General features: G+C 39.4%; 1 protein-coding gene across 7 annotated transcripts in view; it reads left to right on the forward strand.

Moving 5' to 3' along the window:
• Nucleotides 1-24,525, forward strand: part of Ate1 (arginyltransferase 1) — a 118,512-nt gene that overhangs the window by 1,011 nt on the left and 92,976 nt on the right. For 3 of the 7 annotated variants that reach the window (XM_040753042.1, XM_040753034.1, XM_040753020.1), the window contains exons 2-8: nt 3,151-3,214; nt 6,081-6,143; nt 10,846-10,949; nt 12,846-13,097; nt 15,922-16,148; nt 18,375-18,503; nt 19,319-19,447. In XM_040753042.1, coding sequence (XP_040608976.1) covers nt 3,153-3,214; nt 6,081-6,143; nt 10,846-10,949; nt 12,846-13,097; nt 15,922-16,148; nt 18,375-18,503; nt 19,319-19,447 — 966 coding nt within the window. In that variant the 5' untranslated portion in view covers nt 3,151-3,152. The remainder of the gene's footprint in view (nt 1-3,150; nt 3,215-6,080; nt 6,144-10,845; nt 10,950-12,845; nt 13,098-15,921; nt 16,149-18,374; nt 18,504-19,318; nt 19,448-24,525) is intronic. The other 4 variants (XM_040753050.1, XM_040753024.1, XM_040753044.1 and 1 more) reach the window with 2 other exon arrangements.

Here is a 24,525-nt window from a genome sequence, read left to right on the forward strand (position 1 = left end):
TGCTCCGCCCTCGTTCCTGTCCGCGAACAGCTGCTGGTCCGTGCGGGACGGAAAGGGAGGAAAGGAGATTTGGAGGCTCCTTAGAGCTGACGGCCGCCCTGCATCCCCGCGTCCCGCGTTGGGTGCGGGACAGCCAGGGACCCCCTGCTGCCTGTGTGGAGGGGCGTGTGCGTGCACACCTGCGCACTGTCATCTTTGGAGAACATACTAGAAAACAGGGTCTCTAGACTGATGGTCTCCACCTGCTTTATGTATTTTAAATCAGGGATTCGTATCATGCCATTCTGTCAACCCACCTCGAAGACCACAACAAAGTCAGCACATGGTGTTCTGTCAGGATTCAGCTTTCTTTTCTTTTGATTTTGTTGAGATAGAGTTTCTCTGTGTAGCCCTGGCAGGTCTGGAACTCTGTAGACCAGGTTGGCCTCGAACTCACTGCCTGCCTCTGCCTCCTAAGTGCTGGCATCAAAGGCGTGCACCACCACGGCCTGGCTAGGATTTAGGTTTCTTAAAGTAATTTTGTTTGTAAACCGAACGTGGTACTGATGTGTCATGATTGGCAAATACGGAATGTGGGATGGACGATTTAGATAATCCAACAGGTGGAAAATGAGGTAACTGAAAACATAAATTTAGGTTAGACGTTTGTGCATTTTGAAAGACTGTTAGTGATTTGGCCGAGTATGGTGGGCAGAAGCAGGAGTATCTATGTAAGGTTGAGGCCAGCCTGATCTACAAAGTGAGTTCCAGAATGGCCAGGGCTACACAGAGAAACCCTGTCTTGGGGGAAAAAAAAGTGTTTATTAGGGAACAATGTGTTGTTAGTGGAGCTGTGGTTTTGGGTGGACAGTTACACCGTCATTAAACGTACCATTTTGAAGGCCAGTTAAGTGGAAACATGCTTACAGCATAGGGTTAAATAAAATAAACAGGATGCAGAGGAATAAGGCCCGAGGGAAGCACAGTGCTGCCTTTGAGTAAAGGAAAATTGGCCAACATAAATGTTTTGTGTTTCAAGATTTGTGGAAGAAAAGTCTTTCCATCTAGAGAAATAGCTATAAATTTCTAACATTTCGGTTGTAATACTGTAGGGCACCCTTCTTTCTGTTGGGTGACTTATATTCTTACCACATCTGACTGGCCTCAAACAACAGAGGAGTAAATTGAGGTTCAGATGATTAACTTGTCATTAGCGAGTGACTGCCATTTGAAAGTTGGCTATTTGTTTGTTTTCTATTGTGATAAACACCATGGCCAAATGCAGTTTGGGGAGGAAAAGGGTTTATTTCATCTTTCAGTTACAATCCTTCATGAAGGGGAGGCGGGACAGGAAGTGGAGGCAGGCACCTCGATGCAGGAACCTGGGGCTGGGAACTAATGCGTAGCATTGGCTTCCTGACATTTCTCTTGGACTCTAACACCATTTTCTCCCCTTCTGCATGCCATTCTATAATGTGTGCTCCTGTACTTATCTCTCATACAATTTCCTTCATTTGCAAAAGGAAGAAAAAATCCTTGTCTTTTTAAACTTTAGTTTAGGTATGCCCTTTACATGTTAATCCTCATCATCTTTGTTTTCTCCCTATAGTTTCATAGTTATTCCACAGTATTGCTAATGTCGGATTCCCAGTCATCCTCTTTCTGTGCCCTTCCTTGGGATTTGAGTTACTGTCACTTTACTTACTTAGAATGAATATTTTCTATGTGTAATTTTCCTATTTTAGTTGATCAAGCCTGTGCTGTATATATTATGCATATCAATTATTAGAACTAACATACCTTTGTGCTGGTTAGTTTTTTTTTTTTTTTTTTGTCACCTTGACATAAGCTAGAGTTGTCTGGGAAGAAGAAACCTCACCTGAGAAAATGTTTCTTTCAGATTGACCAGTAGGGCAAGTGTGTTGTATGGCATTTTTGATTAGTGTTTGATGTAGGAGGGCCAAACTCCCTGTGGCTGATGCCACCTCTGAACTAGGGTGTACAAAAAAGGCAGTCTAAGCAAACCATGGACAGCAAGCCAGTAAGCAGAGTTCTTTCGTGACCTCTGCTTCAGTTCCTGCCTCCAGGTTCCTGCCTTAAGGTACCGCCTGCATATTCCTTCCCCCACTTCCTGCCTTGAGGTACCGCCTGCATATTCCTTCCCCCACTTCCTGCCTTGCCTCCCCTTCATGGTGGATTGTAAACTGTAAGAACTGCATTTGGTCATGTATTTATCTCAGTAATAGAAAGCAAACAAATGACAACTTTCAAATAGGTGAGACCAGTGTGTTAACTCATTGGAAATGTTTGTGTGATGAAGTCCAATTCCAATGAGAATCTAGATTTATGTCATAGAGACTTTTTATTAATCTTCAATTAAATTAAATTTGAATCACTTTTGATGTATTTGATTCTTTAGTTAGAATTGTCTATTCTGAGACAGGGTTTCTCTTATGTATTCCTGTCTAACCTGAGATCATCACTATGTAGCCAAGGCTGGCCTTGAGCTCATACAGATCTAACTGTCTCTGCCTCTTTGAGTGCTGGGATCAAAGGTATGTTCCACTATAACCTGACCAGGTTTTTTTTTTTTGACACAAGGTCTTATGTTACCCAGGCTGGCTTCAAATTTATTATATAATTGAAGCTGGTCTTAAACTCTCTTGGTCCATCTGCCTCCAACTGCCTATCTTATTTTCATTTGTGTTGTATGCATTATGTTCATACAAACTTTTTATTACTCCAATATGAACGTTCTAGAAATGTAGTCTAAGTTTGCCATTTTTTCTAAGACAGGGTTTCTCTATGTAGCTTTGGAGGCTGTCCTGGAACTCTCTCTGTAGACCAGGCTGGCCTCGAACTCTCAGAGATTCACCTGCCTCTGCCTCCGGAGTGCTGGGATTAAAGGCATGCGCCACCACCGCCCTTCTAAATTTGCCATTTTTATTAATTAACTTTTTTTTTTAACTAGGTAGCCCTGGCAGGCCTGAGATCCACAGAGATCTGTCTGTCTCTGCCTCTGGAGTATTGGAATTAAAGGTGTGCATTAGCACAGCTGGCCTAATTTATCTTTTTTGTTGTTGTTGTTTTGAGAGCACTTAGAATTTTAAAAAGAAGACAGTAAGACAATTCAGTGTTCTGGAATTAACATGGTACTACTTACTTTTTCAGGCATGTGGGCACATTCTTTGACCGTGCAGGACTATCAGGATCTTATAGACCGAGGATGGAGAAGGTAAAGCTCTTTAACACGATCCTTTCTGCCAGTGCTCAATTGCATCTTATAAGTGTACACTGAGAATTGCCTTCAGAATACCTTAAGTTGTAAGGAAGTTTAAGAGAATGTTTGTTATATTGTTTTGTATAGTTGATTTGTCCTCAGAAATTTGTTTTTTAAAGATTTACTTATTTATTATGTATAGTGTTCTGAATGCATGTATGCCTGCAGGCCAAAAGAAGGCACCAGATCTCATTGCAGATGGTTGTGAGCCACCATGTGGTTGCTGGGAATTCAACTCAGGACCTCTGGAAGAGTAGCCAGTGCTCTTACCTTGGCCAGTTTTCCAGCCCTGTTCCCCGAAATTTATTTGCAAAGTTAAAAAATTATGCGTAAAGCAAAATACATTATAATGAGTCTTGTGTGTTTATTACTAATGTTTGACAGTTACTGGAGTTATTCTATGCTGTCCCTCCTCTGCAAAACATTTGCCAGAAGGTTATATGCTAAATATTATTGTGGAAAGCATATTGGCGTAGATATAACTAAGAAGTAATGGTTTTCCTTTTAACTTATCTACCATACCTTTATCATCTTATAAAATTAATACTAATTTTTCTGCTGAGTGTGGTGTCTCATGCCTGTAATTCCAGCATTGGAAAGCAGAGGTAGGTGGATATCTGTGAGTTTGAGACTAGCCTGGTTTACATAGTGAGCTCCAGGCCAGCCAGGGCTACATGCCCTGTCTCAGAAAAACAAAATATAATTTTTTGATGGTACTTAGCACTCATTTAAAAATCTGTTTCCAAACGATTTTTACTCTGTGTGTGTGTGTGTGTCTGTGTGTGTGTGTGTGAGAGAGAGAGAGAGAGAGAGACAGAGAGAGAGAGAGAGAGAGACAGAGAGAGAGAGAGAGAGAGAGAGAGAGCGCGTACATATGCAAGTGAGCATAAGCTGGTGAGTTTATGCATGTTTGGCAGCAAGCACCTTTACCTGATGATCTGTTTTGCTAGCTTCTCAGTTTTGTTTTCTAGGTTTACTAAGAAGTTTTTGTATGTTTGGGTGTACATGTATATATAGGCTGTACATGTATATATAGGTGTATATGTATATATAGGTGTACATGTATATATAGGCTGACTGATTGCTCATCACAGGGTCTCTCACTATATCTAGAGTTAGTGCCATTTTGACTAGTTGGACTATCCAGCATTGTTCCAGGGAGTCCCTATCTGTGCCTCCTGCAAGCCAACATTACAAATGGCTGCCTGGCATTTGGAGATCTGAACTCCAACCTTGTGCTTACACAGCAAGACCTTTTTATTACTGAGCCGTATTCCCAGTTCCTCGATTGTCTTTAAAAATTCATTTTTTTATGTTTACTTATTTGTGTTTGGATATTGGCTTCTGTGTGCTACAATGTATATGAGGTCAGAGGACAACCTATGGGAGGTTGTTCTTTGCTTCTACTGTGTGTATTCTGGAGATCATATCAGGTCATCAGTCTAGGCAGCAAATGCCTACATCCACGGAGCTACCCCACTGACCCAAGATTGTCTTAAACACACACATGTACACACAGACTCACATATACATACACTCAGCTGATTAACTGATTCTGTAATTGTTCATACGTTGCATTTTCTTGGTAGTTTTTTTTTTGTGACAGTGTTTACTGTGTACCCTTGACTGATCTAGAACTCTTATGTAGACCTGGGTCTGCTTCCTGAGTACTGGGATTAAAGGTGTATACCACGAGGCCTGGTTGGATAGTTATTGTTAAGTAACTTTTAGGAAAGTTTCTTATATAAATATAAACAATATGAAACATTCAGTCCCGGATGCCAGTGTTCTCTGAAGCCAAGCTTGAGTATGCCAATTACAATGTTAACATCCATTCATTCTAATGTGAGTCTCAAATGTTGATGGAGGTCAGATGTTGTAGGATTTTGGATGACACAATAAGGATTCTTGTTAAGGTAAGAAGGAGCCATTCAGGGATTTTATATGAGAGCAATATGAGGAAATTTGTTTTAGTTCCTCATTTAGAAGGTTCATTTCTAAGAGATATTTGAGAGGAGGCAGGAAGACAGAGTTCCAGAGAAGAAACAAGGGCTTCTGTACTACCTTAGTGGCGATGAGGAGAGGACAAATTTAAGGTATGTTTTGCAAGAAGAAACCTTTTGATAGGAGATATGCTGTCTTCAGTAAGTATACAGTAAGGTAACAATAGTCTAAAATGACTCTCAGGTTCCTGGCTTGAGAAGTCAGTCAGTGGTTCTACCACCCCCAGGTGTACAGTGCCTGTAAATGAGGCTTGTTTTGTGGTACTTTATGCTGGCACTGTGTGTGTGTGTGTGTGTGTGTGTGTGTGTGTGTGTGTGTGTGTCCCTGAGCAAGGTCCATCTGTCTCACAGCATCATGGGCATTTTTCTTTTAATTTTAAAAATATTTTTATTAGTTTTAAAATTGAGTGTATGGGTGTGTGTCTGTATGGTGCCATGTACATGTGAATGAGGTACTGGAAGAGGCCAGTGGTGTTGGAGCCTCTGGAGCTGAAGTAGTGGGATTTTTGAGTGCTGGGAACTGAACTCAGGTCCTCTGGATGCTCATAGCCACTGAGCCAATGCTTCAACCTCATCGCACACAGATTTATTACTGTCTCTGTGGTACTGATATAGTACAGGTAAAGGCACTGAAGGAGTTGCAGGTGCTGGTGAGAACGAAAGGATTGACCTTGGAGTGACTCTGCTGAGGTTAAGAAAGAAAAAAGTTTTTTTTTTTTAAGGCTATTGATTAGACTTTTACTCTTGAGTTTTTCTAATCTATTTTGGTACATGTGAAAAGTATATAAGAAATTAACAAGCTATTTTTATGATTTTAGAAGTGGGAAATACATATACAAGCCTGTCATGAATCGAACATGCTGTCCTCAGTATACCATAAGGTAAGGTTCTACAATACAAAGATGGTGTGTATTTAAAGTAGGATATTAGGCTTTTGAAATACTACTTCTATTTTAGTAAGACAGTATAAAGAAAAGGAAAGTATATGAATTATCTTTTCTACATTCTGACTTGGAATCCACATGTTGATAAGCCGATTCTAATATTGTTTAGTCCTGCTATAAAGATGTTATGAATAAAATACTTTCCTTGTTAGCTAGTAGATACTATGAAATATTGGTAAATATTCAAATTACTTCTTTTTTTCCTCAAGACAGGGATTTTCTGTGTAGCCCCAGCTGTCCTGGAACTAGCTCTGTAGACTCTGGATGGCCTCAGGATTTGTCTGCCTCTGCCTCCTGAGTGTTGGAATTGAAGATGTAGGCTTCCACTGGCTGGCAGAGTCTAGTTTTTTTTTTTTTTTTTAAATGGAAGAAGTAAACTGATTTTTGCTTTGAAAGTGGATGTCAATTGCAGATAGCTTCTTTTTTGGGGGGGGGTTTACGAGACAGGGTTTCTCTGTATTGTTTTGGAGGCTGTCGGTCCAGCCCAGCCTCGAATTCACAGAGATCCGCCTGCCTCTGCCTTCCAAGTGCTGGGGTTAAAGGCGTGCTCCACCACCGCCTGGCTGCAGATAGCTTCTTGATTAAGAGTTTGAGATTATGCCCACCTTTCCTCCTCAGTGCTGGGACCCTGTTTTGTTTTTTTTTTTAAGATTTATTTATTTATTACATATACAGTGTTCTACCTACATGCCAGGAAGAGGGCACCAGATTGAACTGTAGATGGTTGTGAGCCATCATGTGGTTGCTGGCAATTGAACTCAGGATCCCTGGAAGAGCAGTCAGTGCTCTTAACCTCTGAGCCATCTCTACAGCCCCTGCTGGGACCCTGTTTTAGTAGGGGGTTCTATTGCTGCAGTGAAACACTATGACCAGAAGCTAGTTGGGGAGAACAGGGTTTATTTGGTTTATACTTCCAGATTATAGTCTATCATTGAAGGAAGTCAATGAAGGAAATGAAGCAGTACTGGAACCTGGAGGCAGGAGCTGATGCAGAGGCCATGGAGAGGTGCTGCTTATTGGCTTGCTCCTCATTGGCTTGCTTGCTTATAGAAACCAGGACCACTAATTAAGAAGATGCCCTACACTGGATCTTATGGAAACATTTTCTCAATCGAGGTTTCCTCATTTCAGGTAGTTCTAGCTCGTGTCAAGTTGACACAGAACTATCCAGCACAATTGACCTCTTGTCAGCTTGACACACAAACACATTACTGTTAAGTCACAACCTTTCCTTTCTTACTCATCCTCAAGATCACATGTTAGTAAAGACCCCACAATATAAAACACTTTAGTAACTTAAGCCCCATAGCCTTCCAAGTTTAATTAATTTAAAAGTTGGGTCCTTCTAGTACTTGGGAGGCAGAGGCAGGTGGATCTCTGTGAGTTTGAGACCAGCCTGATCTACAAGAGGTAGTTGCAGGACAGCCTCCAAAGCCACAGAGAAACCCTGTCTCGGAAAAAAAAAGTTGTGTCCTTAAAACTATCCAGTTTCTTTTAAAATCCAAATTCTCTGTAAAACCCCAAATCTCTCTCCCTCTCTTTTTTTTTTTTTAAGTTTAGTCTCTCAACTGTGGACTCTTGTAAAATCAAAAAAATCAAGTCCGTTCTGAAAGAGGAAAGAACCAAGGCACAGTCACAATCTGAACAAAGCGAAACCCAACTCCAACAGTGTAAATGACTCAATGTTCAGTATCTGTAATTCACTCATGTACTCTGGACTCTTCTAAAGGACTCGTACGCAGTTTGACTTCTAGGATCTGGCAGGCTCTACTCCACCACTGCTGCTGTTCTTAGTGGTCATCCCATGGAACTGGCATCTCGAAATGCTGAGTCTTCTGTTGTAGCTAGTCTTTAATTTCTCTAATATCTCCTCCTGGGCTGTCTTCATGGTGCCAAGCCTCAACTTCTTTACATGACCCCTTCAGTCCTGAGTTCAACTGCTGCTGAGGCTGCACCTTCACCCTTTCTGGCCTTTCACAGTGCCAAGCCTCGGTTGTTCTCCATGACCCCTTTGTGCCTTCAAAACCAGTACCAGCTGGGTGACTCTTAACACTGCCAAGTTTGGCTGTCAGTGTGAGGTACAACCTTTGCTGCCTCTGGAACACAGCTTCATTTTTCAGACATCCTTTTTTATATTCCTCACATCAAGTCCATTACAAAGAGGAGGGATTTCCCCCATAACCAAAAGTTACACAGTTACTACATATATGATCACCATAAAAACACATTTCTTTTCTGGAACAAGTCAGCCTTCTTAGCCACATCTTTATGCATTTTCTGAGAACTCACACTTAGTTAAGCATTCTTCTTTTAGACTCCTCACAGATCAGGAGCTTTTCAGCTATAATCATTTACATGGGCAGTAGCTTTTATAATTGCCAGAAAATCAGGCTATTTGTTTCACTTTTCATATTTTAGGGTTCTGTTCAATTATCTTAACTAACCATCTAATTCTTTGTTTTCTATACATGAAGTCAGTTGTTGACAGCTTTGTTTCAGTTATGATGTACACTGAAGCCCACGAACATTATTTCCCAACATCGAAAAGAATTTGAGGCAGCTTCACTCTTGACACTCAGTTGTTTTCCTTAATCAGTAAGATAAACTGCAGTCTATACAACTCAAGTGAAACTCCTAAGTCCTAGCTGTGTGACACTTCCTTGTTCTTATTTCTGTCCCTTTGCCCCTGCTTTATCAGGGGTAGGGGTAACACTGAATCCTACCTTTACTTATATTAATTTTTCCATTAATCTCTATCATAATCCCTTACTATATCTGTTAGAAATCCTTAATCATCAAAATTCTATCTAAACTAGCACTATTATATAAAATCATTACTTCAACAGACAGCTTAAGAGGAAATCATCTTAAGAATAATCTGGAGGTTAAAATGCCCAGTAGCATGAGATAAACATACTACATTAAAGGCAGTGGGAATCTTCCCATACCCATTCACACCATGCCAGATAACGAGAAGAATAGCAGTGGCAAACGTGTAAAGGCACAGCAGTAGCCAGAGACATTCTGGAGCTGAAGCCCTTGGGGCCTTGCCTATGCGAGATTCCCCCATCAGAGCCTTGCTTCCTGGTGGCCTGACCTCCTGAAGCTCAAGTGCCATCTGCCTCTCTGCCATGGCCACTGGCAGAGTCTCTGTTAGTTATCATTTATTGCAAGAGGAAGCTTCTCTGATGATAGCTGGATGAGACACTGGTTTATAGTGTATAGAGTATAGCAGAATGTTGTTAGTAGTCAGTTATTGTTATGTTCTTTTAGCAGAACAAAATTATTTGATTTTCCCCTAGCCCATGACCTAGCTAGTCTGATTGATGACCACATGAGTAATGTCAGGCATTCATTCCATCTCATGGAGTGGATCTTCTATCCATTCAGAGGGTGGTTAGTTACTTCCACATTGCTTGTGCCACAATTTTACCAGCATAGTTTTAGGCAGGTCACAGAGTTTGTAGCAGGGTTGATGGTTACCTTTCTCCTCTGATAGCATGCATAGTGCCTTCTAGAACCATGAACACTAGTTAGTTGGTGTGAAGGCTCTAGTCGGGCACCAGCTCAACCTCTGTGTTAAGTGAGATATGTGTTGTCCTCAGCAGTTAAGGCCTTAGCATTAATTTGTGGAGAATGACCAGTAGTAGCCTTGGCAGTAGCCTGGGATGTTTAGGGGCTTCCATGGAGCCCATTTGGTCAAGGATTCAACTGGGGGTAACCCACTCCCTGGCTGGCGCTCTCCTTTCCTCCCTCTCTCTGTCTCCCTCCTTCCCTCCCCCCCTCTCTCTCACAGAGATAGACTTCAGTGAATCATCCCAACTTTATTTCAGAGTATAAAGAATATTACCTAGAGTTGCTGATTATAACAGGCCCTGGGAAAATATAGCAGTGACAACTAGTATTTAACAAGTCAAACCATCAGATGTGTAATTTCCTGATGGGAAGCCCCACTTGGCAAGGTCATAGGTTCTTGACTATAAATGACTGGTTGTTTCTGTCCTTAACTTTCTCAAGTGCCACTACTATACTTCCCTACTAAGAACAGCTATGGGGTTCTTTCCACAGCCCTTTGGTGGTGTGTTTTACACTTACTGGGCACACATATTGCTGTGGATGGTCAGGAAAATGATTTCTGCTTAAGCTATATAATTTTGATGAATAGAAATAATACTAGGATATTTTACATTACTTAGACTGATATGGAATTCTTAGTCACAAAGACAGCCTTTTACATAGACAGCTAATTTTAGACCAGAAAAATTCAGGCAGTCATTTACAGTCAGTTCTTTATGTTGTGGTGACTCCCAACCATAAAATTATTTTCATTGCCATTTCATAACTGTAATTTTGCTTTTTTTTTCTTTTTTCTTCAGAAACGGGGTTTCTTTGTGCAATAGCCCTAGCTGTCCTGATAGTAGCTTTGTAAACCAGGCTGGCCTCCAACTCACAGAAATTCACCTGTAGTTATAGTGAGTTTTGGAGAAGGATTAAAAGTTGCTTTAAATTATATCTTTTATATAAAAAAAATCTCCAGGCATGAAATTTGCTGCAATCTACACTATACTAATCTAAATTGACATTACTGAAAACTTTTTTTTTAACTAAAAACTTTAAAAATATTTGCTTGCTTTTCTAGGTGTCATCCCTTACAGTTTCAACCATCAAAATCTCACAAGAAAGTTTTGAAAAAAATGCTGAAGTTTCTGACTAAAGGGGAGATTTCGAAAGGCAATTGTGAGGGTAAGAACAGATCTGGTCTGGAAACTATTTAAACTAATGTATCTCTCCAAGGCTCACACTTTTATATGTCTATCTCAAGTCAGGTAGGGGGAGGAGGCTGTTATAACACAATCCTATACTATTATCATAAAGCTAGTGACACTGCCATTTGTTTCACTAGACCCTCCAAATGTAGGAAATACATAATAGGAGAGTCTGTCTTTGAAAGAAAATTGAGGGTCATTGTAAAGATGTGGTTTTTTGAATTGAAATATTCAAATGGTTTGACAACCTATCTGACTTGTTTCTAATGATGTCCTTGTGATGTAAATAGAGGAGCCAGATGCTCAAATGAGTGTACACAAAATTGAACAGTTACTTTGCTGAATAAAGACCAAGTGGAAAAGAGAACTCAGCAGGTAAAAGTACTAGTTGTGTAAGCCTGACTGCCTGATTTGGATCCCTAGAATCCAGTTAAAAGGCTAGAGGAAGTGTTGTACCCTTGTAATCCCGGCATTCCTAGTAGAGATGGAAGCTGGAGATGAGAGAATTGCCTCAAGCTTGCAGTCCAGGGCACAGGCCTGGGGTACACAGCATAGTAGAAGAAAAATAAGAGACCCACCTTTACAAACAAAGTAGAAGGCAATGACTGACTTCTTTTTTTTTTTTTTTTTTTTTTTTTTTTTGGATTTTCCAGGCAGGGTTTCTCTGTATTGTTTTGGAGGCTGTCCTGGAACTCACTCTGTAGACCAGGCTGGCCTCGAACTCACAGAGATCCACCTGCCTCTGCCTTCTAAGTGCTGGGATTAAAGGTGTGCGTCACCAATGCCCAGCCAATGGCTGACTTCTAAAAGTTGTCCTCTGTTCTCCACACAGAGCCTGCATATCACACACCACACATGCACGCAGGCACGCGCGTGCGAGCACACACACTTTTTCCACACATTTTTTCACAAAGTATTTTATGAAACTGTCCCTTAGTTATCTGATCACTTTTAAATTATCAGTGACTTCCCTATATGTAAAAGATTATTAGTACCATTTAATTCATCTTACTTTTCAGTGTTTTAACTTTTAAATTTTCCTATAAGTGATACCTAATATGGGGAGTGTAAGACTTGGTAGTGTAATTCTCTGAGCTCTTTCTCACTGCTGCCATAGGAAGCACCTAATCCTGGGAACCCCCTACCCTAGTCTTAGCTTATTCATTCATTCCACAAGTAGGTGTTGGATGCCTGTGGGTGTCACGGTCACTGTCTTAAGCACTGGAGAAACAGTGGTTGACCCAGCAGGTAAGTTCTTTGACTTCTTGCACTGTTCTGAATAGATAGCTTGCAGTACGATTGGCTTAGCTGGGGTCAGCAAAGATGCCAGAAGGCTTGATTTTAGAATTTAAGTGCGAAGTAGAGCCTTGGAAATAGTTTTGTTGTAGTTCTGATGGAATATTATATGTATATCACTGTAAGAAATGTCTTGAAATTTTTTTGGTGTCTAAAAATCATAGTCCATATGTAAATTGATGATTGCCTATGTCTTTATGTGGCCTGTACATTTGGTTCTTTGTTTAACTTGTTATGGGCTTCTCATTTGTGTCTAAAACTGATTTCATAGGAGGTGACATAGTCACCAGGCCAAGGGGTAGGGTTGAAATCTTAGGTCACAATATTCTTTAAGACAGAACTAGCTAGATCAGTTGGGTATCTGTCATTGGGAGCTTGACCACAGCTGGCACAATTATGGAGGTACATTTTCATGCTAGAGTGCCATGCCTCAGGCCTAGTAGCTTCCTTGCTTTGAAAGGCGGGAGAGTGAATTTGGTAGATGCACTGCAGTAGCAGGGTTACTTACAGTTATATTAAGCTTAGATGGGTCAGATAATATAACTGATGATGGGCTTTCGTTTTTTCTCATTTGTAGATGAGCCCATGGATTCTACAATGGAGGATGCTGTTGCTGGTGACTTTGCATTAATAAACAAGTTGGATATAAAGTGTGATCTTAAAACAATCAGCAGTGACCTCAAAGGAAGCATAGAGAGTGAAGATAAAATGAAAGAAAAAAGTTTAAAGAAAGAAGTCTCTAAAGAATTAATTCATCCACAAGCTATAGAGAAGTTGGGCTCTGGTGAACCATCACATTCAATCAAAGTTCATAGTGGTCCTAAGCCAGGTAGTGTATGTTTTGTATTAGTTGATAGTTATACCTAGAGACTGATTAGATTTTCTTGTGTTGTTTGGGGAGGGGTTGGGCAGGAATTTTGTTTGTTTGTTTTCATTTTTCTTTTTTCAAGATAGGGTTTCCTCTGTGAAATAGTCCTAGCTGTCCTGGAACTCATTCTGTAGACCATTCTGGTCTCAAACTCACAAAGATCTGCCTGCCTCTGTCTCCCAAGTGCTGGGCTTAAAAGCGTGTGCCACCATTGCCTGGCTTGTTTTCATTTTTCAAGATAGGGTTTCTCTTTGTAGCTGCTGTCCTGGAACTTGCTCTATAGACCAGGCTGGCCTCGAACTCAGAGATCAACCTCCCTCTGCCTCTCAAGTGCTGGGATTAAAGGCGTGTTCCCCATGCCTGCCTTGGGGAAATTTTTTAATCAGATTAGTTAATTATTTGAGGGCAGGTAAGGTTACTTCAGAGGTGGTTGAATGTTCTTACAGGAAATATGTAATGTTTGGGATCCTCAGTTTTTATTAGTGGTAATAGGGCACATGGTGCCTAAATGAATTTAGTAATTGATATTTAATTGGTTCATTGCTTGTTTCCTGGTTGGGATTTTCCATGAAGAAACTCTTTATCTGTTTATTTCAAAGGCAGTATAAATTCTTGATTCTTATTTACCATTTTTCATAATAACATGTAGCAATGACCAGTTAGACTTCTTTGATATCAGAACTCATGAATTGAAATGTGTTTTCTTTGTTGCCTTCTGCTGCTGTTGCAACAGCTCTTAAAGATTGGCATTTGCATCCTTTGACACAATCCTTGGAGTCTGGTAGCTTCCTTACTCTCTGATACAATGCTCCTGGGTCATCTTGTACCTACCCTTCATCAGGTTGCACAATAGCTGAAGATCATAAACTAGACTAGAAGTCTGTATTATTATACCTAGCTTAGTCATTGCCTTCTAGGTCATTTCAGTGAATAGAGTTAGGGATCCTAAGTTCATAGTGACACGTCTTTGTAAATTTGTGACCTGAGTATTCTGCGTTTTACTACTTATTTTCATTTGGTTTTACAGTTGTATCTTCTTTCTTCCACACTCAAAAACCTGGGTTCCTAAGGCCATTGTTAGATTGGAATACCACATGACTACTCATTTGTTTATCCCATAGTATAGCAGTTTTAGAGTGTTAATAACTACCTCAGAGATGGGGAGGTGACTCCATTGGTAGAGTTTTTGGATACCTAGGGCCTATATAAAAAGCCAGGCATGGCAGATTATGCCTGTAATACTCTGAGGAGGCAGAGCACACATATTACTAGGGCTTGCTGGTCAGTAAGTTTTGTTGACTCAGTGAGCAGGTTCGGTGAGAGGCATTGTATTAAAAATATCATGGAAAGCTGTTTGAGGTGGTGTTTACCTTTAATCCTGGTACTTGGGAGATAGAGGCAGGTAGATCTCTGAGTTCAAGGCCAGTTCTGACCTACATAGAGAGTTCCAGGTTAGTTAGGGCTACATAGTAAGACCCCGTCTCAAAAATTAACAAAAAGAGAAATGTGATGGTAAGCAACTGAAGAAAACACCTAACATTGACTTCTAACTTCTGTGTGTGTATGCACACATGGACACACAAACATAAGCACACACAACTTTACTTCCAGGAATAAGACTATTGAAACATTAAAACTATTTTCTTGCTGTTTTCCCACCTCCTTTAGTATAGTTCTCATAAAAAATGTGGATTAAGAATCTTAAAGTCTAGGAATCTGTGGAGCCTGAAGTTTGTAGGTTTGTTTGTTTTTGGCTGTTTTGTTTGTTTTAGTTTTGTTTCTGTTTTTTAGCAATGGCTGCAGGTCTATTCTCTTGGAATGAATTAGAACTTATGCAGGTTTGCTGTGCTATTCAGATCATTTGAAGTAATAAGCTGCTGAATCTCTGTGGGCATATGTTGATGTGGCATACTGATTTTACATTGATGGTCTGTTTTTATCCTTCAGGGCTCAGCATTCCACTGTCTCTTATTCTCATACCTTGATAGTTGTGGGTTCTCCCTCTCCTTTTTCTCAGGCATGGTCTGACTATGTAGTCCTGGTTAGAACCACTACGCAAATGGGGCTGGCCTGGAACTATCATACCCACTGCCTCAGCCTCCCAAGTGCAGGACTTAAAGGGGTGAACCACCACACCTAGATAGTTTTAAAGACCTATCAGTTAATACATTATCTTATAATTAGAATAAAATTCATTAACCTGAACTTGTGATCACTAATTGGAGACATAAATATGTTAAAATGAGCAAAGATTTTTTCTTTTTCTTATTGTTATTCTAGTGTTTTTTTTTTTTTTTTGAGCTATACTTTTTCCCCCACCCCTGTTCCCTCCTCCCCTCTCTCATTCCACCTTCTCCCCTTCTCCCATGCTCCCAATTTACTCAGGAGATCTTGTCTTTTTCTCAAGAATTCTTCTTAATTAAAAGAAAAACTACAACCACCACCCACCAGAGTTTGTTCTAGATTAAAAAATGTCCCTAGAAATGTGGGCCAGAGAGGCAGAATTCTGACCCTCAATGTGATGATTTCTACTTGCAAAAGCAGAAAAATGGGCAGATATTTAAAATGGATGGATGAATGAATGAACAAAGCAATAATAGAACTGCCTTGAGAAGTTTGAATGACTATTTGACTTCTTTGACTGCACCTATCTCTGGGGTAGAATGTTAATGATCCTGTGAAACTTCAATGTGAACTCTTTGGACTTAACTGTGTAATCTACAAGACTTAACAAAACATTTCTAGATCAAATGTCATTGGTCTAATATTTTGACATTCTTTTTAGGTAAAGGGGCTGATTTGAGTAAGCCTCCATGTCGAAAAGCAAAGGAAATGCGGAAAGAAAGGAAAAGGTTAAAACTCATGCAGCAAAACTCAGCTGGAGCCTTCGAGGGCTTCCAGGCTCAAGGTCAGCCAGCGTCTTTGTTACCAAAGGCTAAATCCAATCAGCCCAAGTCACTTGAAGATTTAATTTTTGAATCTTTACCAGAGAATGCATCTCACAAGTTAGAGGTACTTGGAAGGTTTTTGTGGCTGTTTGTGTTTTGTTTTGTGTTGGCTATTTTCTCTGAACTAATACTTAACCTGTTGATGTTTTACTGTTTAGCATTTATGTTACAGTGAGTCAACTGCTATTTGAGAAAATTCTTCAAGAGCTTTTGAAAATATTTTAGGCAACTGTTATTATAATTGTTTAAAAAAGTTTCATTGTAGCATGTTATTAAGCAGGGTACTCTGGCTTTTTGTGTTACTTGGTTGCAAATAAGTGTTTACAAAACAAAAATATTTTAAAATTAATTTAATTTTAGAAAGTAAAATGGCAAAAGTTTAGATGATAATAAGTAAATCAGTTTTAGTATACTATTCCAACCTAGTAGCACCAGTGTCACATATACAAATTGAACTGTACTATTGTTTTGATGTGACAAAACATCATGACCACAAAGCAAGTTGGCGAGGAAAGAACTTATTTGACTTACATTACCATATTTCTGTTCATAATCAAAGGAAGTCAAGATAAGAACTGAAACGGCAGGAGCTGATACAGAGGCAGTGGAGGGGTGCTTCTACTGGCTTGTTCCCCATGGCTTTCCCAGCCTGCTTTCTTATAGGATGGCACTATCTGCAATGGGCTGGACCCTCCCTCATCAATCATTAATTGAGAAAATGTACATAGAGGGAGGCACTGGAAGGCAGAGGTGGATCTCTTCTATAGAGTAAGTTCCAGGACAGCTAGCTGGACTGTTTCACAGAGAAACCCTGTCTCAAAAAACCAAAACCAAGAAAAAAATCCTAACCAATTTAGCTAAATTTTTTGTGCTAATTTCCCATTTTTCCCAAGCTGTTTCATATTTCAACAACAGATTGGAATTTTCAATATTAATTATATGTAATAGAATTATTTTCTAAACATTAACCATAATTATTTAAAATATTCTCATGCTTTATTTAATTTGTAACTTAGTAGTATTCAAGGATATTAATGCTAATCTTGATGGGGCTGAAGAGATGGCTCAGTGGGGAAGAGTGAAGACCTAAGTTTGAATCTCTAGTACCCATGTAAAAAGCATGGCCATGTGTGCCTGTAACGCTAGCTTTGTAGGGTTTAGGCTGGTAGATCCCCAGAACTTGTTGGCTAACCAACCTATCTAGCCAAAAGGTGAACGTCTGGGTTGGTGAGAAGCATTAAGAGGTAGAGCAGTGGAGCTACATTCAGTCTGGCAAACATAGGCATGTGTACTCACCCACACACTCATGTGTATGTGCTGTACACCCACACAGACACACAGGAAATTGAAAAGGTTCACCATAGGTGTATTTCAGACAAATTTTAATAACTTTGGCCATTACACCCGCTTGTTACTTTGATGTAAATATGACTTTCCTGCTTCCAGAATTGTAGAGAATTGACTATACTACTTAAAATACTTTAAGAAGAGGTTTTTATCCTTTGATCATAAATAGTTTGTTCAAGGAGTCAACTACACCTCAAATAATAATAGTTCTATATAATACCCAGGGTGTGAGGAATTTGTTATCTGCTAGATATCACTCTTCCCTTCACCAACATGAAGTGCCCACTTATGCCCTTATTGTAGTGCATTTAATTTCCATTTGCTACTATTTTACTAATGCATCTTAACTGTTAGTATAGTCCTGTGCACAGTTACCATATTTAACTTAACCTCATTTAAGGCCCAGAGAGCTTCATTTAGTTGTCCAAGATGTTGACATTGTACAGCATAAAGGAAACATAAGAGTCTGCATTTAACTCTATAGTAAAGTGCATACACTTTGTGAAAGTTGCTTTTCATAGTTACAGGGTTAGTTGTAGGTTTGGAGTTAATAATGAAGACTAAAGGTGCCCAAAGGTATAGTTGTAGTTTTTAGTGTTACTGACTGACTGATTTTTAGTAAGTTATGGACAGCTAAAATTAAAGAGTGTTTGTGTTACTGCGCTAAGTTCACAGTAGAGATAGATGTATTCAATTTGTCAGAGACGAGGCTTAAATTTAAATATACAGAGTATTCTCTTTGCTTTCTTTAAGTAGACTGTATATTGCAACATTAACTTTTTCTTCATTTACTTAGTTGATTTTTAATGTTAAAATATATGTTTATGCTTTAATATTTGTTAAAACATGTTTGTTTTTGATTGGGAGTTTCTATTACTACATATTCTGAAGAAGTGAATCAATGAATGAATTAATGAACATTGTTTTTTAACTCCTTCTGAAGGTGAGGGTGGTGAGATCTACTCCACCAAGTCCTCAGTTCAAAGCCACATTTCAGGAGTCTTACCAGGTCTATAAGCGTTACCAGATGATTATTCACAAGGATCCACCTGATAAACCAACTGTGAGCCAGGTCAGCAGGCCAAGTATGAGATCTTGGTTTAATTACACTATATTTTTGTTTATAATATCCAGTGTATAGCGTATCTGCACAAAGATAAGATTGAGTGAGTGGACATTCTGTAAATGTGAAGTCACTATTGGTGTGTTAAGTGCCAGTTATACAGAATTTCAAAGTGGAAAGTCACATGTGAAGTTCGCCTTTATTCAAAGCTGCTGTGTATGGACACATTTATCTATAAATGAGTGGTGGAGCTTCAAGTTAAATACCCATGAGAAGAAGATGTACTTGGCCTGATGTGTTACTATGCTTCATCCATGTTAGAAAGTTGTAGAAAGAGTTCATAGCAGCTCAGTAATTCCTTATTAATGGAATACCCATACATAACAGAGAAATGAAGGAAAAGGAAGATTGTAGAAATCTTTAATAGACATCCTTCTCCACTTACAATTTTATATAGCAGTTGATTAAAAATAGTGTGGGGTTAAAAAAGCTTAAAACACTTCATTTGGTAGAGTGGTAGAAGTACTGGCTAAGACCAGTTAGTAACAGTAGTGGCTAGTGTATGTGACAACATGGTTGGTTGACAGAAAAAACCAAAGCAGAAACAAATTGGCTATTGTGAGTTTAAGGTTTTCATGAATGTTGGTAGAAAGTTGGCACTCAGGCCTAGTGCCACTTAGCTCCACTCCTGCTATTTTCTGACAAATACTGGGCTGAACTTTGGAAATGGTTTGTGGAGATCTTCCTCTAGCCTCATCTTCAGAAGCGTGTCAACAGGTAGAGTTGGTTCAATAGCATTGGCTTATATTTTCCTTGCTCTGAAGGTGAGGCTAGTACCTGCCTCCTTTGAGGATCCAGAGTTCAAGTCATCCTTCAATCAGTCCCTTTCTTTATATACCAAGTATCAAGTGGCCATACACCAGGATTCACCTATTGAATGTGGAAAGACTGAGGTACTGTCTCTTAAACATTTTTCCCTGTATTGACATGATTGTAAAGAAACACAATATATCTTAGCTGTTAAGTAGAGTTGATGACTCTGAGTGTCGTTTTACTGAGCTTTTGTGGAAAGGATTCAGACCTAGCATTTTAAATCCTTTAATAAAAAATAATTGTAAATTCTTACGCAGTTTTCTCACCAGAATCCTGAATATAGCATTATTAGGGGTTTGTTCTCCAGCCTAGTCAGTAGGCATTTACTGCGTATCCCATGAAGTGAAAGAACCAAACCTGTGGAGATTGTTGTATAGAGCATCATCTAACAAGTACTTGTTGAGGGCCACCATTTCTCAGGCTGTGGATATTAAATGAGTGAGAGATTGTACAGTTGTGATGGTGAGATAGTGAGTGATGTGTTGGAATAAAGGCACCAACAGCTGCAGACGTGGCACTGAGCCACGCATAGGCAGATGAGTAGGAGTTTATCTGGACTGAAAGAGAAGGGTGATCCTGGCACGAGCTCCAGCATGATTAACTCTGTGGAGGCTGAACTCCATGGCATGCCTGAGGAAGCACTACTTAGCTTAGTGTGGTTAGAGCATTGGCTGTGTGTCAGGTGATAGAGAGAACAAATGAGCTGTGCAGATTTAGTTAGGAGCCAAACTTCTTTTAAAAGTTATTTTGGAAGTACTAAACTCCTAGACGCCATTATTCATTTTCAGCAGTTTTCAACATGTTGCCATCTTTATTTTTGTCTCCCTCTTTATGCTCTTTGCTATTTTGTTGGATTATTTTGTTCCAGATCTAAGCCATTGTGCCATTTTGTCTGTCAGTACTTTAGTATATGTCTTGACTTACTAAAAAAGTTTGATAATGAGTTAAGACAATCTAGGAAGAATTAAAAAAATATATAGTTTAGTTGCTAAGAAAAACAACTTGGTAGGCAATAGAAACCAAAATTGCACTGACTTTTTTTCTTGTGCTGGATATTGAACTGTGTACATGATAGGCAAACATTGTACCACTGAGCTACAACTTAACCCTTGAAGTGATAATTTTCTTTTTAAACAAGAGAATTTTACTTGTATGTATAATTCAGAACTAGCCTTATTCCTTGTGGGGATGCCAGGTTTGTGTCTTGAGCTCATTGTCTTCTAGTCCCACTTTATAATTGTTTAATCTCAGACCGACTTCATGGCAGTAGAGATGGATGCTGTAACTGTAGGACGCGTCATTCTAACACTCTTGACCTCAGCATTTAAAAACCAGCATGATTCTTTCCTGGGGGCTTCAGTGAACAAGGTGAAAGGATATCCTTCCTAGCTACTTGAGGTATAGTCTTATCCCAGAGCCAGGTGCTGGGGCAATGCAGGCTTTAAAATGTCTGGGTGGAGGATGTTCTTTACCTGAACCATATGGTCTTACAGAGGAGGGAGTAATTAGTAGCATGCTGGATCATCTAAGATCCTGCCTGGTGTGAAGTCCCTATGGTGGCAGACATACAGAGGAAGTCTGTATTCAAGAATGGATGGCTCAAGACAGAGCCCAAAAGGCTCGGTAAATTTTTACCTACATTTTTCACTTCTGTATATCTCTGTCATTTTGTTCCTCTGATTCTTTGTGCTTTTTTTTATTGTAATGCATGATTAGTTTCTTGTATAACATTTAAAAATCCTCTTAAGATTTTTAAATTACGTTTTTGAGTCATAAAAATATCTTGAAAGGCTGGGCGTTGGTGGCGCACGCCTTTAATCCCAGCACTCGGGACGCAGAGGCAGGCAGAGAGGCAGGCAGATCTCTGTGAGTTCGAGGCCAGCCTGGTCTACAGAGCGAGTTCCAGGACAGCCTCCAAAACAATACAGAGAAACCCTGTCTCGAAAAACAAAAAATAAAAACAAACAAACAAAAATATCTTGAAAGTGCCTAATATAGAACGTATCCTATGGATTTTACTTTACAGGGTCTAATTCAGATTTATACTAACTTCATTCCTTGTAGATACAAAAAAGTATTACATCTGTGTAGTTCTAGTTTCTCTTGTCTATTCCCTTTTTGTGCTGTTATATTACTGTTAACACATTTTATGTATATTATAAATCAGTTATAGTTTATATAATTTTGTGTCTTGGGGGTGGAGAGATAGCTCAGTGGTTAAGAGTAAGTAGTCTTCCAGAGGACTTGAGTTCAGTTCCTAGCACCCATATAGGACAGTTCACAGAGACTGTAACTTTAGCTACAGAGGATCCAATACCCTCTTCTAACCCCTCAGACACGCACACACAGCAAACTTTCATGCATATAATTAAAAATAAGAGTAATAAAGCTTGAAAAATGTTTGTCTTTTATAAGCTGATAAAAAGGATAAGAATAAGTAAATATTGGGGCTGGAGAAATGGTTTTGCAATTAAACACGCTGGCTTCTTTTCCAGAGGACCTAGGTTTGATTCCCTTCACCCACATGGCAGTTCAGAAACATCTTTAACTCTAGTCCTAAGGTTATTTGATGCCCTCTTCTGGCCTCTGTAGGCTCTACATGCCTGTGGAACACATGCAGGCAAAACACCCATAGACAATAATAATAATTAATAATAAATGCTTAAAAAGAATAGCTATTTATAATTTGTCTTATTAAACTTATTTGCTTCTTCTGGCTTTTATTTGTTCCTGTTGATTTAAGACTACTTAGACTGGTGTCACTTCCTAACTCTAGCACAGGGTTAGCCCTGTCCAGCTTCTTTACAGCCTGTCAGCTGCCCCAACAAAATAAGTATGCACACATTACTTAAGTCTGTGAAGCAAAGAAAGGCGAGTATGTGGTGGTGTTTGAGAAGCCTCTGTGTCATCTCATCAGAGACTCAGCCTTGGGGAATACGTGCAGCCTCCTTGGTGACAGTGGCTTCAGTAGTATCTTTCTAAATGTTTGCTTCTGTTGGCTTCACATGCAGTGTCTATGCTCTACTGGTTGTCTTCTTTTCAGCAGCACTTGGGGGTATATTTCTCTGTAGTCAGGTGTAATTAAATCTGGATTTCTCGGCTGGGGCAGTTCTTGAGGGCAGCCATTGAGATTTGCTCTGATCTGAGAGGGTTCTTCCAGTTGTCTCCCTTTCAGCTTATCTCTGATAGGTCCCTGGTCCACAGTTTAGCTGTTGCCTAGAAGCAGCTTCTGGCTTCCTCTCAGTTGCTTACCACCGTAATCTCCACTGTTGTCAAGAGTAGTTATGTTTGACCCCCCCCAATAATTAGTTCCAAATATAGCCTGTTCCTTTGGTTGAGTAAAGTATCTCCCTTCTCTAGTCTTTTGCTCAAGACTTATTTGGCCTGTACAGAATTGTTCTGGGGTTTTGTGTGTTTTTTGTGACATTCCTGCATAATTTATCTTCAGGGCACTGTACACAGTTCAGACCTTTGGTCTTCTCCTAAGATAAATGAATTGGAAGTCCTGACTCCCACCCAGGACCTTCCCACTTAACTCTGTAGTAGTTTTATGTAAGGAGGTGGTTTCTGCTGCGCATGTGACCTTCACCTGCCTCATTCCCATCCTAGGAGTCCTTGCTGCACATGCCTCATTGTGTCCTCTGTCTGTGGGGCTGTCTGCTGAGAGAAAGGGACTTGGACTTGCTGTTTTATTCTTCTCAATTGTGAAGTATGTTTTATATGGTGGGGGGGACAACTAATTTTGACATGGGCGTCAAGAGAAATTCCTCCATAGCAAATAGCTAGTGTTCCTGTGCTTCATGAGGCAAAAAGAAAAGTCAGAAGTGTTAGTTTTTGAAACCTTATATTCTCCTGACTTGTTTTAAGAGACTCTATAGTAGTGTGCTGTTTTGTTAATGTAGTGGGAGAACTAGTTTTCTTTTTCTGTTTTTTTGTTGTAAGAAATGTAAACTAACAATCTGTCATCAGTGTACAAAATCCATTTTGGCTATGTCAGTAGTCATAAATAATCCTTTAAATTCCTTAAGTTTTATTTTTTTTGGAAAATTTGAAAGAAGGAAGACTGCTTAGATATTCCTGATAGCAAGTCATTTTTTCTTTTTTAGTAGCATTTTTAGGAAAGTATCATGTAGTTGCACATAGAAAGAGTATATAGGATTTACAGATTATTCCAGTATGTATTTCCAGTATGATTTTCTTTCAGGAAGGTGTCAGATTTTTCAGAAAATAACATTTATAAATATGTGATCCTTGCCGGGCGGTGGTGGTGCACGCCTTTAATCCTAGCACTCGGGAGGCAGAGGCAGGCAGATCTCTGTGAGTTCGAGGCTGGGCTGGACCGACAGCTTCCAAAACAATACAGAGAAACCCTGTCTCATAAAAACCAAAAAAAAAAAAAAAAAATTGATCCTTGAGCTACCTAATGTTTAATATAGTATAAAGGCAACATTTAAGACTATTTGCTTTAAAAATAGTTTTATGTGAATATAAATATTGTAGAGTGTAGTCTTCCTTGCCAGCAGCCTAGGCCCTGCCACAGTTGCAGTCCCCAAATAACACAAGGAGGCTATGTTAATTATGAAGCTGTTGGCCGTTTGCTTGTTTCTTACTGGCTAGCTCTGACTTAAGTATTTAACCCATAATTGCTAATCTAAGTATTTTTTTTATTGGAGAAAAGGGTCCGGACCTCTTACTCTGGCAGCTTACATTGTGTCTGACTCTGCCTCTCTTTCCCAGAATCCTCCTTGACTCCTAGTCCCACCTATCTTGCTTCCCTATTGACCAACAGTGCTTTATTCAATAACCAATAAGAAACAGATTTACAGAATGACATCTCCCATCATAAATATGATTTTTTTGTTGAAAATGTGATGTTGAATTCTAGTAAAAATGCTATTATTTAATAAAAATTATTAAGCCCCAGTTGTTTCATAAAATAATTTACAATGATTCTTCTAGCTCTTAGTTATCTAAAAAAAAAAGCTATAATCATAGCCCTGGTGGCCTCAGATTTTGTACTCACCGATTGTTTTCAGATTTTATTATGAGCATTATCTAACACAGAAGAGCTGGAAGAATGGTGTCATCTTACCTGTGTATTCATCCTCTAAGTTGAACCATGTTGGTTTTTTCTTTGCTTTATCTTTTAAAGGATGAA

This window comes from Mesocricetus auratus, unplaced genomic scaffold (genome assembly GCF_017639785.1).
Source record: "Mesocricetus auratus isolate SY011 unplaced genomic scaffold, BCM_Maur_2.0 Super-Scaffold_4256, whole genome shotgun sequence".
NCBI lineage: Eukaryota > Metazoa > Chordata > Mammalia > Rodentia > Cricetidae > Mesocricetus > Mesocricetus auratus.